Source organism: Muscardinus avellanarius, assembly GCF_963383645.1.
Source record: "Muscardinus avellanarius genome assembly, chromosome: 1".
Lineage (NCBI taxonomy): Eukaryota > Metazoa > Chordata > Mammalia > Rodentia > Gliridae > Muscardinus > Muscardinus avellanarius.
Window position 1 is genome coordinate 158,891,839 of NC_137786.1, and position 13,066 is coordinate 158,904,904.

Consider the following 13,066-nt stretch of genomic DNA (forward strand, 5'->3'; position numbering starts at 1 on the left):
TCAATCTAAAAAACAAACTGCATAGCTATTCACTAATGATTTATTTACAAGTTATAAAAAGTATATTTCCAATTGCTCTTATTTCATAGTACCTATTTTTCCTATTTATATCTGTATTTGGTTTATGTGCAAATAAAAGTTAAGGCAGAATTTAGAGAACAGAACTTAACTACACCTGGTTTGGATTTGGGCAAGGGCCGTTTGAAGAGGTTAACTGTACCAAGATCCCCTATGTCTGGAGCTTGTTTTTGAATGGAAACCTGTATGACAACAAAAATATGGGGAAAAAAAAAAGGTTAGCAGATTAATCAGAGTAATTAATAAGCTCTTACTTAAAAAATGCTTTTTTTTTTCTTTTTATGGTACTAGAGATGGAACCCAGGGGCATTCTATCTCTGAGCTATACCTTTATTTTTATTTATTTATTTTTTTTGTGGTGCTGGGGATGTAACCCAGAGGCTTTTTTTTTTTTTTTTTTTTACCTTCAGGCTACACTCCCAGACCTATTTTCTATTTTATTTGGAAACAGGGTCTCACTAAGTTGCTGAGAGCCTCACTAAGTAGCTGAGGCTGGCTTCAAACTTGTGTGATCCTCCTGTCTCAGCCTCCCAAGTGCTGGGATTACAAGCGAGCACCACCATGCAAGGCTTTCAGCCCTCTTTTACTTTATTTGAAACAGAGTCTCACTAAGTTGCTAAGAGTCTTGCAAAGTTGCCAAGGCTGGCTTCAAACCTGTGATCCTCCTGTTTCAGCCTCCTAAGTACTGGGATTACAGGCCTGCACCACCACACCTGGCTTGAAAAATATTTTGATGATACCTTGATGTATGCAGATCCCTCTAAATCACTAGGAATTTGGACATCAAGAGGACAGTAATCTTCAGGTATCTTCTTATCCAAATCAATATCTGTATTCTTTATTACTTCAAATGTACCATGATGTGGAAAGAGAGAACCTAATGGGGTATTAAAGGCAGAAAAATAAAATTAGTTAACATTAATTTATCATAAAGCAAGTATATTCTTCACATTCATATTACATCATATATTAAGTTCCCACTAAACATGTTAGGTGTTTTGGAGGAAGATGGGGAGAGAAATGTGAACAAAGGAAAGAAAAGAAGCAGGAAAAAAAAGGATATTTATCTTTAAAAAAACACCTTAGTTAAGCCAGGCATAGTGGCACATGCTTGTAATCCCAGCATTCAGGAGACTGAGACAGGAGGATCACGGTTTGCAGACAGCCTCAGCTACTTAGTGAGGCCCTCTGCAACTCAGTGAGACCCTGTTGCAAAATAAAGAATGAAAAACAGGGTAGGGGGTGTAGCTCAGAGGTCAAATGCCTCTAAGATCCAACCCCAGACTCCCCCCCAAAAAAAAAACTAAGTTTTTTTTTCTATTTTCTAGATCTATTTTCTATTTTATTTGGAAACAGGGTCTAAGTTGCTGAAAGCCTCACTAGGTAGCTTAGGCTGGCTTCGAACCTGCACGATCCTCCTTTCTCAGCCCCCCAAGTAGGGGATTATAAGCATGCACCACCACATCTGGCTCCATTTCCTAGATTGTTATGCAATGTATTTCTATGCCATTTAGAAGTTTGGTTAAATTTATTAAATTATGTGGGGTGTAGATGGCTAAGTATAACTACTGTTTTAGATAAAAGGAAGATATTCAATATCTTCTTACAAAAAAGTAAGGCATCAAGCTAGGTGTGGTAGCGCATGCTTGAAATCCCAGCATTCGGAAGACTGAGACTGGAGGATCATGGTTCGCAGACAGCCTCAGCTACTTAGTGAGGTCCTCTGCAACTCAGTGAGACCCGGTTTCAAAATAAAGAATAAAATATAGGGCAGGGGGTGTAGCTTGGAGGTCGAATGCCCTGGGTTCCATCCCATCCCCAGACCCGCCAAAAAAAAAAAAAAAAAAAAAGTAAGGCATCTGAATTTTGTCATAAACATGGGTGATCATCCCAAAGAAAATTAGGCAAAATACTTGCACATAATATTTGTGGGAAAAAAAAACTTACAATATTTAAGCCCAGAAAGCACTGGTGTGTGTGCAATGCCTCAACTAGAGACTGAACTCAGGGGCATTCTATCTCTGAGCTACACCTCCAGCCCTTCTTATTTTGTATTTTGAAATAGAGTCTCTGTAAGTTGCTAAGACTGGCTGTGATACCTGTGATCTTCTGTCTCAGCCTCCCAAGTACTGGGATTACAGGTGTGTACCACCATGTTCGGGTTGGAAGCACTGCTTTCTACTATAGGCCACCTATTAAAATGTAAAAAATGGATTTATCTTCTGTTTTTGTTTGTTTTGCAGTATTAGGGATAGAACCCAGGGGCATTCTGCCTCTGAGCCACAACCCCTGTCCTACTTTTTATTCTTTTTATTTTTGAAACAGGGTCTCACTGAGTTGCAGAGGGTATCACTAAGTAGCTGAGGCTGTCTGCGAACTGAGATCCATCTGTCTCAGCCTCCCAAATCCTGGTATTATAAGGATGAGCCACCATGCCTGGCAGATTTATCATCCTGAATTAATCTTTGTAATAGGATGTTAGTTTCAGGATTAAAAATTCTCCAATTTACATCAATGCTAAAGCACTTAGGTCCTCAATACGTAGTGTAGCCACCTTAATTTCCTTTCATTTTAGAATAATGATAGTTTGCTCTGGCAAATGAATCCACTATTATTATCCCAACTATCCTAGCCAGGAGTTCTTGCCTCATGTCATGGCATTCAAAGTTTTTATTCCATTGCCAGGTGTGGTGGTACACGCTTGTAATCCCAGCGCTTGAGAGACTGAGACAGGAGATCATGCAGGTTCAAAGCCAGCCTCAGGTACTTAGTGAGGCTCTCAGCAACTTAGTGAGACCTTGTTTCCAAATAAATTATAAAATAGGCCTGGGAGTGTAGCCCGGAGGTAGAAGGCCTCTGTGTTACATCCCAATACCACCCAAAACAAAAACAAACCAAAAAACAAAGTTTTTATTCCATTGAGCTGTGACCCTTATAAACATATCTTTGAACTTTCCTGTTAAACATACCTAAGAGGTTTTCAAATTGAAGCCAAGTTATTTATTACAAGGCTATGCTATGAATAGTTTTGGCTTATGTGTACAGATATTAAATTTTCAAAATGTAACCTGTAAGCCAGGCTTGGCGGCGCATGCCTGTAATCCCAGTATTTAAGAGGCTGAGACACGTGGATAGCCTGCTGTTAGAGGACAACCTCAACAAGTAGTGAGACTCTCCTCAACCTAGTGAAATCCTGTTTAAAAATAAAATTAAAATAGGGCTGGGGGTGTGGCTCAGAAGTAGAATGTCCCTGAGTTTAATCCCAGAAACACAAACACACACACATACACAGAAAAGTAACTTGTAGCAGAGAACTATGTACTTTAGAAGGCTGTGTAATGTTATAACCAACTTTCTCTATACTTATACAAAAAGCATAGTTTTTAAGATTATCTATACCTGCACTTCTGTAACTCAGATCACCTAGAATTTTATCTCCAACTTTTCTAAGTTTCCAGTGTTGTCTTAATCTCAAGAGCTCAGAGTTGAAGTCTCTTTGTAGCTTGTTTTCTTGGTTTTCAGTAACAGATTTAGTCAGTCTTTCTGCTCCTTTCAATAGGATTTGTGCTGCTCCAGCAAGTGACTTCTTTTTAGATATCAGCTGCAAGGTCTGAGGATTCTATCAAAACACAATCCCAAACTAGTTTTTATTATTTGCAGGTGACTTTATTATACATTTAATCAATAACAAAATACCTACTCAAGGGAAAATTTAGAAAAGAAAGGAAAACAAATGAGAGAGGGATGATGCATAAGTAATAAAGCTTTAAAAATAACAACCTTAGGTACAGGAGAGGTGGTACATGCCTGCAATTCCAGTACTCTGAAGGCTGAAGGGCATTGCAAATTTGAAGTCAGCCTCAGCAACTTATTGAGGGCCTGTCTCAAAATTAAAAATAAAAAAGGCTATAGATATGCTTAGAGATCTTCTCATAGGTAAGTAACCCCTGGGGTTCAAACCCCAGTACTTCTCAGCTAACTACTGGCTTGACTGAAGCCTTTGAGCATATCAAATATGACTGAATAGATGACAAATCTCTCTGGAACTTCATTTTCTCTTTGCAAATGAAGGAGGCGGACTTAATGAACTCTATGAAGTCTTGTGGCACAAAGTTTCTAGATTCCAAACTATACAGTGTGTGTGTGTGTGTGTGTGTGTGTGTGTGTTTGGTACTGGGGATTGAACCTAGGGGCATTCTATCACCGAGCTACAGCCCCAGCCCCATTATTTTTATTCTCTATTTTTAAACAGGGTCTCACTGAGTTGCAGAGGGCCTCACTAAGGAGCTGAGGCCAGCCACGAACCTGCGATCCTCTGGTCTCAGCCTCCCAAGTACTGGGATTACAAGTGTGTGCCACCATGCCCAGCGAAAACTATATAATGTGAATAATTGTATTCAATTATTTTCATTCTAATAAACATTACTTCATCTTCATGATATCTTTGACTATAATCTTGACAAATGTTTTCCTAAGGACCTCTATGTTACTCCAAAGCCATTTTTTTTTTTTTTTTTGGTGGTACTGGGGTGGAACCCAGAGGCTTTCTACCTCCAGGCTATACTCCCAGACCTATTTTTATACTTTATTTGGAAACAGGGTCTCACTAAGTTGCTGAGAGCCTCACTAAGTACCTGAGGCTGGCTTCAAACCTGTGTGATCCTCCTGTCTCAGCCTTCAAGCTCGGGAATTACAAGTGTGCGCCACCACGCCCGGGTCTTCAAAGCCATTTTATCGTATTTGTGTGTAATATATGACAGATCAAGGTCCCAGGATGCAAGAACTTGCAATAAGTGGAGACTTGTACTATATTATTAATGAAATTTAACTCTTCCAAAGGTCATAGGTATATCATAAAATAATAGGTAAAGGAGATACAGTTTTTGGTTTGTTTGTTTTTGCAGCACTGGGGATGGAACCCAGGGGAATTCTACCTCTGACCTACATCCCCAGCCCTATTTTATTTTGAAACAGGGTCTCACTGACTCGCAAAGAGCCTCATTAAGTAGCTGAGGCTGTCAGCAAACCTGAATCCTCCTGTCTCAGCTTCACAAGTACTGGGATTACAAGCGTGCGCCACCATGCCTGTCTGGAGATGCAGTTTTATGTCTTGCTTTTGGATCAGTTAGTCTTCAAATCTTCATCTGAACTTAATTTTGCAAGAAAGGAAAAGAAACAATAGGCATAAACCAAAAAAATGGCTGCAGGCCTTAATAAAAACTATTATTAAATTAAAGCCCACAAATACCTGTTTTGGAGGAAGTGCATCCTGAGAAACAGGATCAAGAGTCATAAATTTTTTATCTCTAACGATACTGAGAACATCATAGAGAACACACATCTCTGTGAGGGCACTTCTCAAATTGTTCCTCACTGAATCCCAAGGCCAAAGGGAAGGTTGAAATTTTACCAACCCTAAAAAAAGAAAGAAAATAGGAAATTCAGAAGTATTTATTATGTTGAATGGAAAAATACAAACAGTAACAAGAGTAAAAAGCAAGTTTCCTTTCACTATCACTCTCTGTTCTCTCCTTTAAGAGAGAACCACTATTAATAGTTGGGGTACAGTGTTTCAAGTTTTCTTTGCATTCACACACATAGATTCTTCTTCTTTTTTTTTTTTTGCGGGAACCCAATTGACCTCGGAGCTATACCCCCTGCCCTATTTTTTTATTCTTTATTTTATTTTTGCAGTACTGGGTATGGAACCCAAGGACATTCTAGCTCTAAGCCACACCCCCAGCCCTATTTTTTGTTCTTTGTATTGAAACAGGGTCTCACTAAGTTGCAGAAGGCCTAAGTAGCTGAGGCTATCCCCAAATCACAATCCTCCCGCAGGTCTCAGCCTCCCAAAAGCTGGGATTACAAGCGTGGGCCACCAATGCTCCACTTTGTATATTTTGAACAAAGATGCAACACATTTAACTATTTCTCTTTTTTATTTTTATTTCTGTTTTGTTTTTATGGTACTGAGGGTAGAACCCAGGGGCTTTTCTACCTCTGGGCTATACTCCCAGACCTATTTTATAATTTATTTGGAAACAGGGTCTCACTAAGTTGCTGAGAGCCTCACTAAGTAGCTGAAGCTGGCTTCAAACCTGCGCAATCCTCCTGTCTTAGCCTCCCAAGCTCTGGGATTACAAGCGTGCACCACCACGCCTGGCTGTAACTATTTCTCTTTAATAGACATGTAGATTGCAACCAACAATGCTAGTATCAGTACACATACAGAGCCCTTGCTGGTATACTCCTTTTTTGGTAGGTTAAATACTTATGAATAATATTAGTATTAGTGGATCGAAGCAATACACATTTAAAATTATGGCATATTAAGTTGCCAAGCCATCTTCCAGAGAAGACTCTACCAATATACATTCCCGACATTGAATATTAATAATCTTTTTTTTTTTTTTTTTTTTTTTTTGGTGGTGGTACCGGGATTTCTGGAAGCCCTTTTATGTCCGGGCTACACTCCCAGACCTATTTTTTTATATTTTTATTTGGAAACAGGGTCTCTTAAGCCAGCGCGGCTGGCTTCAAACCTGCATGATCCTCCTGTCTCCACCTCCCAAGCTCGGGGATTTCAAGCGTGCGCCACCACGCCCAGATTAATAATCTTTTAAAATACCTGCCAACTTTATTCAAGAAAAGCTCATCTTAACTACTTTGCCAACTAATGAGATCGAGTCTGCAATATGTTTTTTTGATTTACTTTATTTTTATGTGGATCATATTGATAATGGTATACATTTAAACTGCACATGGTGTCTTCTCCACCCCTGCAATATGTTTATTAGCATCTGAAGCCTCTCCTGTATGAAATGTCAGTTTATATATCTATTTTTGCAAAAGGGCATCTTTTTTCAATTTGAAGGTATTCTTTGAATATCAACAGCTGGGCATGGTGGCACACACCTGTAATCCCAGCATTTGGGAGTCTGAGACAGGAGAATCGCGGTTTGCGGACAACCTCAGCTACTTAGTGAAGCCCTCTGCAACTCAGTGAGACCCTGTTTCAAAATAGAGAATAAAATATAGGGCAGGGGGTATAGGCCAGAGGTCAAATGCCCCTGAATTCCATCCCGAGACCCGCAAAAAAAAAAAAAAAAAAAAAAAACCCAGCCAACTGTATCATATGTGTTACAAATATTATTCCAGGCGGCCTCTAATTTTTTTTTTCAGTATTGGGGATGGAACCCGGGGACATTCTACCTTCCAGCTACACCCCCAGCCCTATTTTCTATTCTTTATTTTCAAACAGGGTCTCACTGAGTTGCAAAGGGCCTCACTAAGTTGCTGAGGCTGTCCTTGGACCACTCTTAATTGTTTTACTTTATGGCATCTTTTCTCTTTATTTTCTTTAAAGTTTTTATTAATACAACTTTTTTTTTCTTTATAAAATCTGTGTCCTAAACCAGGTGTGGGGGCACACACTTTTAGTCCCAGTACTTGGTAGGCTGAGACAAGAGGATTGCAGGTCCATTGCCAGCCTCAGCAACTTAGTGAGGTCCTCCAGAACTTAATGAGACTCTTGGTGAGATATCATTTGGAGGTAGAATGCCTCTGGGTTTAATCCCCAGTCTCCCCCCCCCCACACACACACACGTTTTCTACCTTAAGCAATCTTAAGCAGGTCTCTCCTACTTCCAAGGTTATACAATTATGCTTTTATTATTTCTTCGAAGATTTTGTTTTACTTTCTTCATGTGGCACTTCAATTCTTATGGAAATTATGTACGTGAGGTATGAAGTGTAAGGAATTGTAATGCAAACTCCCTTTCCCACCCTCTCATGCTTGACCTAACCCAGAAGAAACTACTCCCAGTCACAGCCTTGAAGGGACCACCCTGTATAATGTTCCTTGTTTCTTGTTCCCTGACCTTCTAATGTTCCAATAACAGAATCTACTTCCCCTCATCCCTATGTAACTATTAGTTGCCCTTGTCCTGGTATTTTCCTACAAAGGGTATCACTGTGGGCTGTTCTCTCCAGATCCCACCCCCACCCCTACCCCTGGGTTACTTAATAAACTCCCCAGCTTCCGGGTGTGGTGGCACACCCTTGTAATCCCAGCATTTGGGAGGCTGAGACAGGAGGATCGTGGTTCACGGACAGCCTCAGCTACTTAGTGAGGCCCTCCTCAATTTAGTGAGACCCTGTTTCAAAATAAAGAATAAAAAATAGGGCACGGAGTGTAGCTCAGAAGTCAAATGCTCCTGGGTTCCATCCCCAGACCCGCAAAACAAAAACAAAAACACTCCCCTGCTCAGACCCTCAGTCTGTCTCAGTGCCTGTATGATTGCCCTCCCCAAACCTGACATGAAATAGTATGTTTTCCCCCTAATTGTCCTAACATCACTGGCTTGAAATACTATCTTTAAATTTTCATTTAAACCAGGTCTATAGCATAACTAAGCCAAGAACTGTGATAATTTTTTTTTAAGGGGGCAGTGAAGGGGATTGAACCCAGGGCCTCATGAATGCTAGGAAAGCATTCTACCACCGAGCTTTATCCTCAGCCCCAAGAATTTGACAATAGGGAGAATCCAAAAAGTATTCATGTTGCTTCTTCAGTTCCTTCCCAAGTAGCCTCCTCCCTTCCAGTATTGTTTTCCTATAATTCATTCACTACAAAGCTCCTAGGCTCTACAAGATTTCCCTGCTCACCTTTTAGATTTCACCTCAGATTCCAGTCAACACAAACCTCTTTTGGGTAGGTGCTACTATCATCATCTACTTGGCACTGGGAAGCAAAGTAACTCGCCTAAGGTCACACAGCTAATAAATGGCACCGCCACTATAGGAGCTACTGTTCTCCTAGCCACTAAGTGAGCTACATTACTGGCTCTCTGTAGAGAAAATGTAATATTTAAACACTTCAGTGACTTTGTCTCAGATCCGTATGATAGGGAATACCAAGATTCAAGCAGTGTCCTAAATTGTCCAGCTGTAATAAAAAGACGCATAACTACTGCGCGAGGGTGACACTGTCAAAAGCATTCGCAGAATGACGCCCCGCGGGTCCTCGGGACCCCGGCTCGACGCGCTCGGCAGCGGGCACTGCCTACCTTCCTCGTCGTCCTGGTCCCCGCTGGACCCGGCGCCCGCCCAGTCCTGCGCATCGCCCTCGGCGCCCGCCGCCTCCTCCTCCTCGGAGCCCGAACCCTGGCTGAAGTCGATCCGCTGGGCCAGGCGCGCCAGATTCTGCGACATGGACAGGGGCTGCAGGTACGTCTCAGTGCCATCCAGGCCCACCTCCTGGACCTGCTTCTCGCAGGCCGACTCGATGCTGATCCGCACGGCGCGCACCCCAGACATGCTGGCGGCGTCGGTGGGCGGGGAGGACTCCCGCGCGAGCCGAAGACGAAGGTGAAGAGGCGGCGCGCCTCAGCCGGCAGCCCGGAACCCGCCGGAAGCCAAGCTCTCGGGGCAGAAACGAAGCCCGGATTCGGCGCAAGCTCCCAGAGTGCACTGCGAGGTTACCGCCCCCAAGATACACGCTGTGCGGGAAAGCGTTTCCGGCGTGTCCCCTGCCAATCGACCAATCGGAAAAGGTTCCGGTTCTGTCGGAGGCGTGGCCAGCAACTGGAGGACGGCGGCTTCCGGTTGCGGGTGGTGGAGAGGCTGGTCAAAGCTCTGGGTCTTTTTTAACAATGTTAGTTGTTTGAAAGTGATGGGGAACCCGGGCGTGGTGGCGCACACTTGTAATCCCCGCGTTTGGGAGATAGCACAGGTTCGAAGCCAGACTCAGCTACTTAGGCTCTCAGCAATTTAGTGAGACCCTGTTTCCAAATAAAGTGTAAAATAGATCTGGGAGTATAGCCCAGAGGTAGAAAAGCCCTTGGATTCCACCCCCAGTATCACAAAAAGAAAGAAAGAGAGTGAGAAGGAAAGAAAGAAAGAAAGAAAGAAAGAAAGAAAGAAAGAAAGAAAGAGAGAGAGAGAGGGAAAGGAAGCGGAGAGCCGAATGGAGGCAATGAAGATGAAATGAATGGATCCCTGGGTCTCGACAATTAAAGTCCCCTGAGCCGAGCGTGGTTGCTCACCTTGTAATCCCAGCATTGGGAGGCTGAGACAGGACGATCGCGCAGGTTCAAAGCCAGCCTCAGCAACTTAGTGAGACCCTGGTTCCAAATAAAATGTAAAATAGGTCTGGGAGTGTAGCCTGGAGGAAGGAGGCCCCTGGGTTCTATCCCCAGTTCCACAAAATATAAAAAATAAAAGGCTCACTTTGAGCAAAACAATCGTGCTTTTTACTACTTAAAACTATATAATTTATCTGGTTTTTCTGTTAGTCATAGACCCAGTGACAGCGATTTTTTTCAACAAGACTAGGTTTTAACGTGTGCTTAGTATTTATTTCATAGCGGAATAACAATAATATTTTAAATATTAAAAACAGTGCTAGCCGGGCATGGTGGCGCACGCTTGTAATCCCCGCCCTTGGGAGGCGGAGACAGGAGGATGGCGCAGGTTTGAAGCCACCCGCGCTGGTTTAAGAGACCCTGTTTCCAAATAAAAAATATAAAATAGGTCTTGGAGCATAGCCCAGAGGTAGAAGGGCTTCCAGGAACCCCAGGACCCCCTCCCCCCACACACACACACAGTGATAGAGCTGGCTGTGGAGGCACACACCTGTAATCCCAGTACTTGGGAGGTTGAGACAAGAGGATCTCAGTTTCAAGACCCACCTCAGCAAATTAGCGAGACTGTCAGCAACTGAAGGAGATCCTGTTTCAAAACAAAAAATAAAAAGGACTGAGGGTGTAGCTTGGAGCTAAAATACCTCTGGGTTCAATCCCCAGCACACACCCCCCCCAAAAAAAAGAGCAGCAGTAGTGATGTAACATCAGTTAGGTTCTCCAGTATTTACTTATTAGTATCCTACAGGAAAAGAGATTATTTTATATTACAAAACTAAGGAATTATTTATTGTGTCTTGGCATGTGCCACCTCACCAGCCTTTCTTTTAGCTTTTTAAATTGTCTGTAAGCTGGGCATGGTGGCTCATGCTTGTAATCCGACTGATGAATTAGTATTTGAACACATTAGGCTGAACATCTACAAATCATAAAAGACAAACTCAGAAAAAGTAGGTAAAAAAGTATGAACTGGCATTCATATTCTTTGGGCAGAAGAGGAAACATTAATGGCCAATGTTAAGGATTTTTACTCTAGTAATGGTGAATTAGATGATTCCGAGGAGCCATCTCATTACAGACTATATATGATAGATAGATGATAGATAGATAGATAGAGTGTGAGGGTACTGGGAATAGAAAAGTCTAGTTTTTTTTTTTGTTTTTTGATTTTTTTTTGCTTAACATAATGCTCTCAAGTTCTGTTTTTTGCATATGAGGATGTTACAAGGAGAAGGGTATTAAGAAACCTGGGAATGGTTCAGAAATTCATAAAGTCCCAAATACAGTTGTTTATGGATGCTGAGTCTTTTGGGGAAAGCCTGACGTGATGCCTGCAAAATTAACTGGGAAACCCCTGTCGGGAACTGCGGTACTGACAGTCATGATAAAAGGATGACCAGCTTATATGATTAAGAGGGTCCATGGTTGTCACTTCAGGAAGCCAGAGCTAATCAATACACAGCCCCCCACCACCCTTTACAGGAATAACAGGATGGAGAAAGGATAGTAAGGGTTAAGGGAAAATGGGTTTTTGCACGAAAACAGACTTTAATGGAGAGGCTGGTTAGGCAAGGACCTTCTTGGTGCCTGCTCACTAAAGCACAAAAGAATTCTTTTAGTAAACAATAGGTGATAGAGAAAATTAGGTATAGACATTGCATGTATGAGAAATAGAATAAGTTTAGTGTGGGTTTGGTGGTTAGGTCAGAATAAGTTATTAGAATACCTAGTGGCAAAATAGCAGATAAAATTAGCAGTTGAGCCGGGTGTGGTGGCACACCCTTGTAATCTCTGCACTTGGGAAGCTGAGACAGGAGGATCACACAGGTTCAAAGCCAGCCTCAGCTACTTAGTGAGGCTCTCGGCAACCTTGTTTCCAATAAAATATAAAATAGGTCTGGGAGTATAACCCAGAGGTAGAAAGCCTCGGAGTTCCACCCCCTTTACCCCACACACACAAAAAAATTAGCAGTTGGTTTTAGAAATTGAGACAGTAAGTCTAGCACTTAGTAGTTAAGATAGAGGATAGGATAAGTTCAGTTAAAGTTTAACATGTGTGACGTAGAGTAGTAGTAAGTTTTGTAGGTCACCTCATAACAAATTAAAAAAAAAAACAGGAAAAACAGGTGGCTTCGAAGTGTGCTTGTGATGTGGAATTTAGGTAAAAAAGAAAGTATATGAAGTGTATAATGTGGTTTTAAACAATTAAATGAAAAACAAAATATGTATGATGTGGCTTGCTGTAATCTGTCAAACTCATGTATAAATAAAGTATATTCTAGGGCACAGGCAGAAATACCTTCCCCTGGTACTAAGAACGGCATTTCTCATTCTTCAGTTTCGCTGACCCCTGGACTGGCTGAGGTTGGACCCCGGCAGAAACCAATAGAAGAGAGATGAGTATGGCTAGGGAAGAGAGAAGGAGAAAGGGAAGGTATTAGGGAATGAAATTGATCCAATTACGTTATATGCATGTGCAATATAAAAACTAAATGGCTTATTTGTTTGGATGGAAATGCAAAAAGATAAAATAAAAATATATATTTGGAAGCTAAAAGTACTATTTTTGTACAAAGGTAATATACTAAAAGAAACAGAGAGCCACAGAGGAGATACGCTGCCTCACGCCCAAGGACGCGGCAGCAGCGCCTTACTGCTGGTGGCAGTGGCGAGCTCACCGGACAGCTCTAGAACAACGCACTCAACAGCCCACCAGGCTCCAGAGAGGAGCGGTGGACGGCGAGCCGAGATGAGCTGCTGTGGATCAGCCGGGCAGGATTCGGCAGATTTCTCAGCGCAGGGAGCATCTAAAGCTCCCAGGGGCTGTGCTCAGCACACCTTGCAGG

General features: G+C 42.1%; 1 protein-coding gene across 2 annotated transcripts in view; it reads right to left on the reverse strand.

Moving 5' to 3' along the window:
• MED17 (mediator complex subunit 17) overlaps positions 1–9,396 on the reverse strand; it is a gene marked incomplete at both ends in the record, with an annotated part of 28,517 nt that extends 19,121 nt beyond the window's left edge. For both annotated transcript variants that reach the window (XM_080712295.1, XM_080712294.1), the window contains 5 exons: positions 176–260; positions 819–955; positions 3,478–3,697; positions 5,327–5,493; positions 9,147–9,396. In XM_080712295.1, the coding sequence (XP_080568421.1) occupies positions 176–260; positions 819–955; positions 3,478–3,697; positions 5,327–5,493; positions 9,147–9,396 (859 nt within the window). The remainder of the gene's footprint in view (positions 1–175; positions 261–818; positions 956–3,477; positions 3,698–5,326; positions 5,494–9,146) is intronic.
• Positions 9,397–13,066: the final 3,670 nt, after the last annotated feature.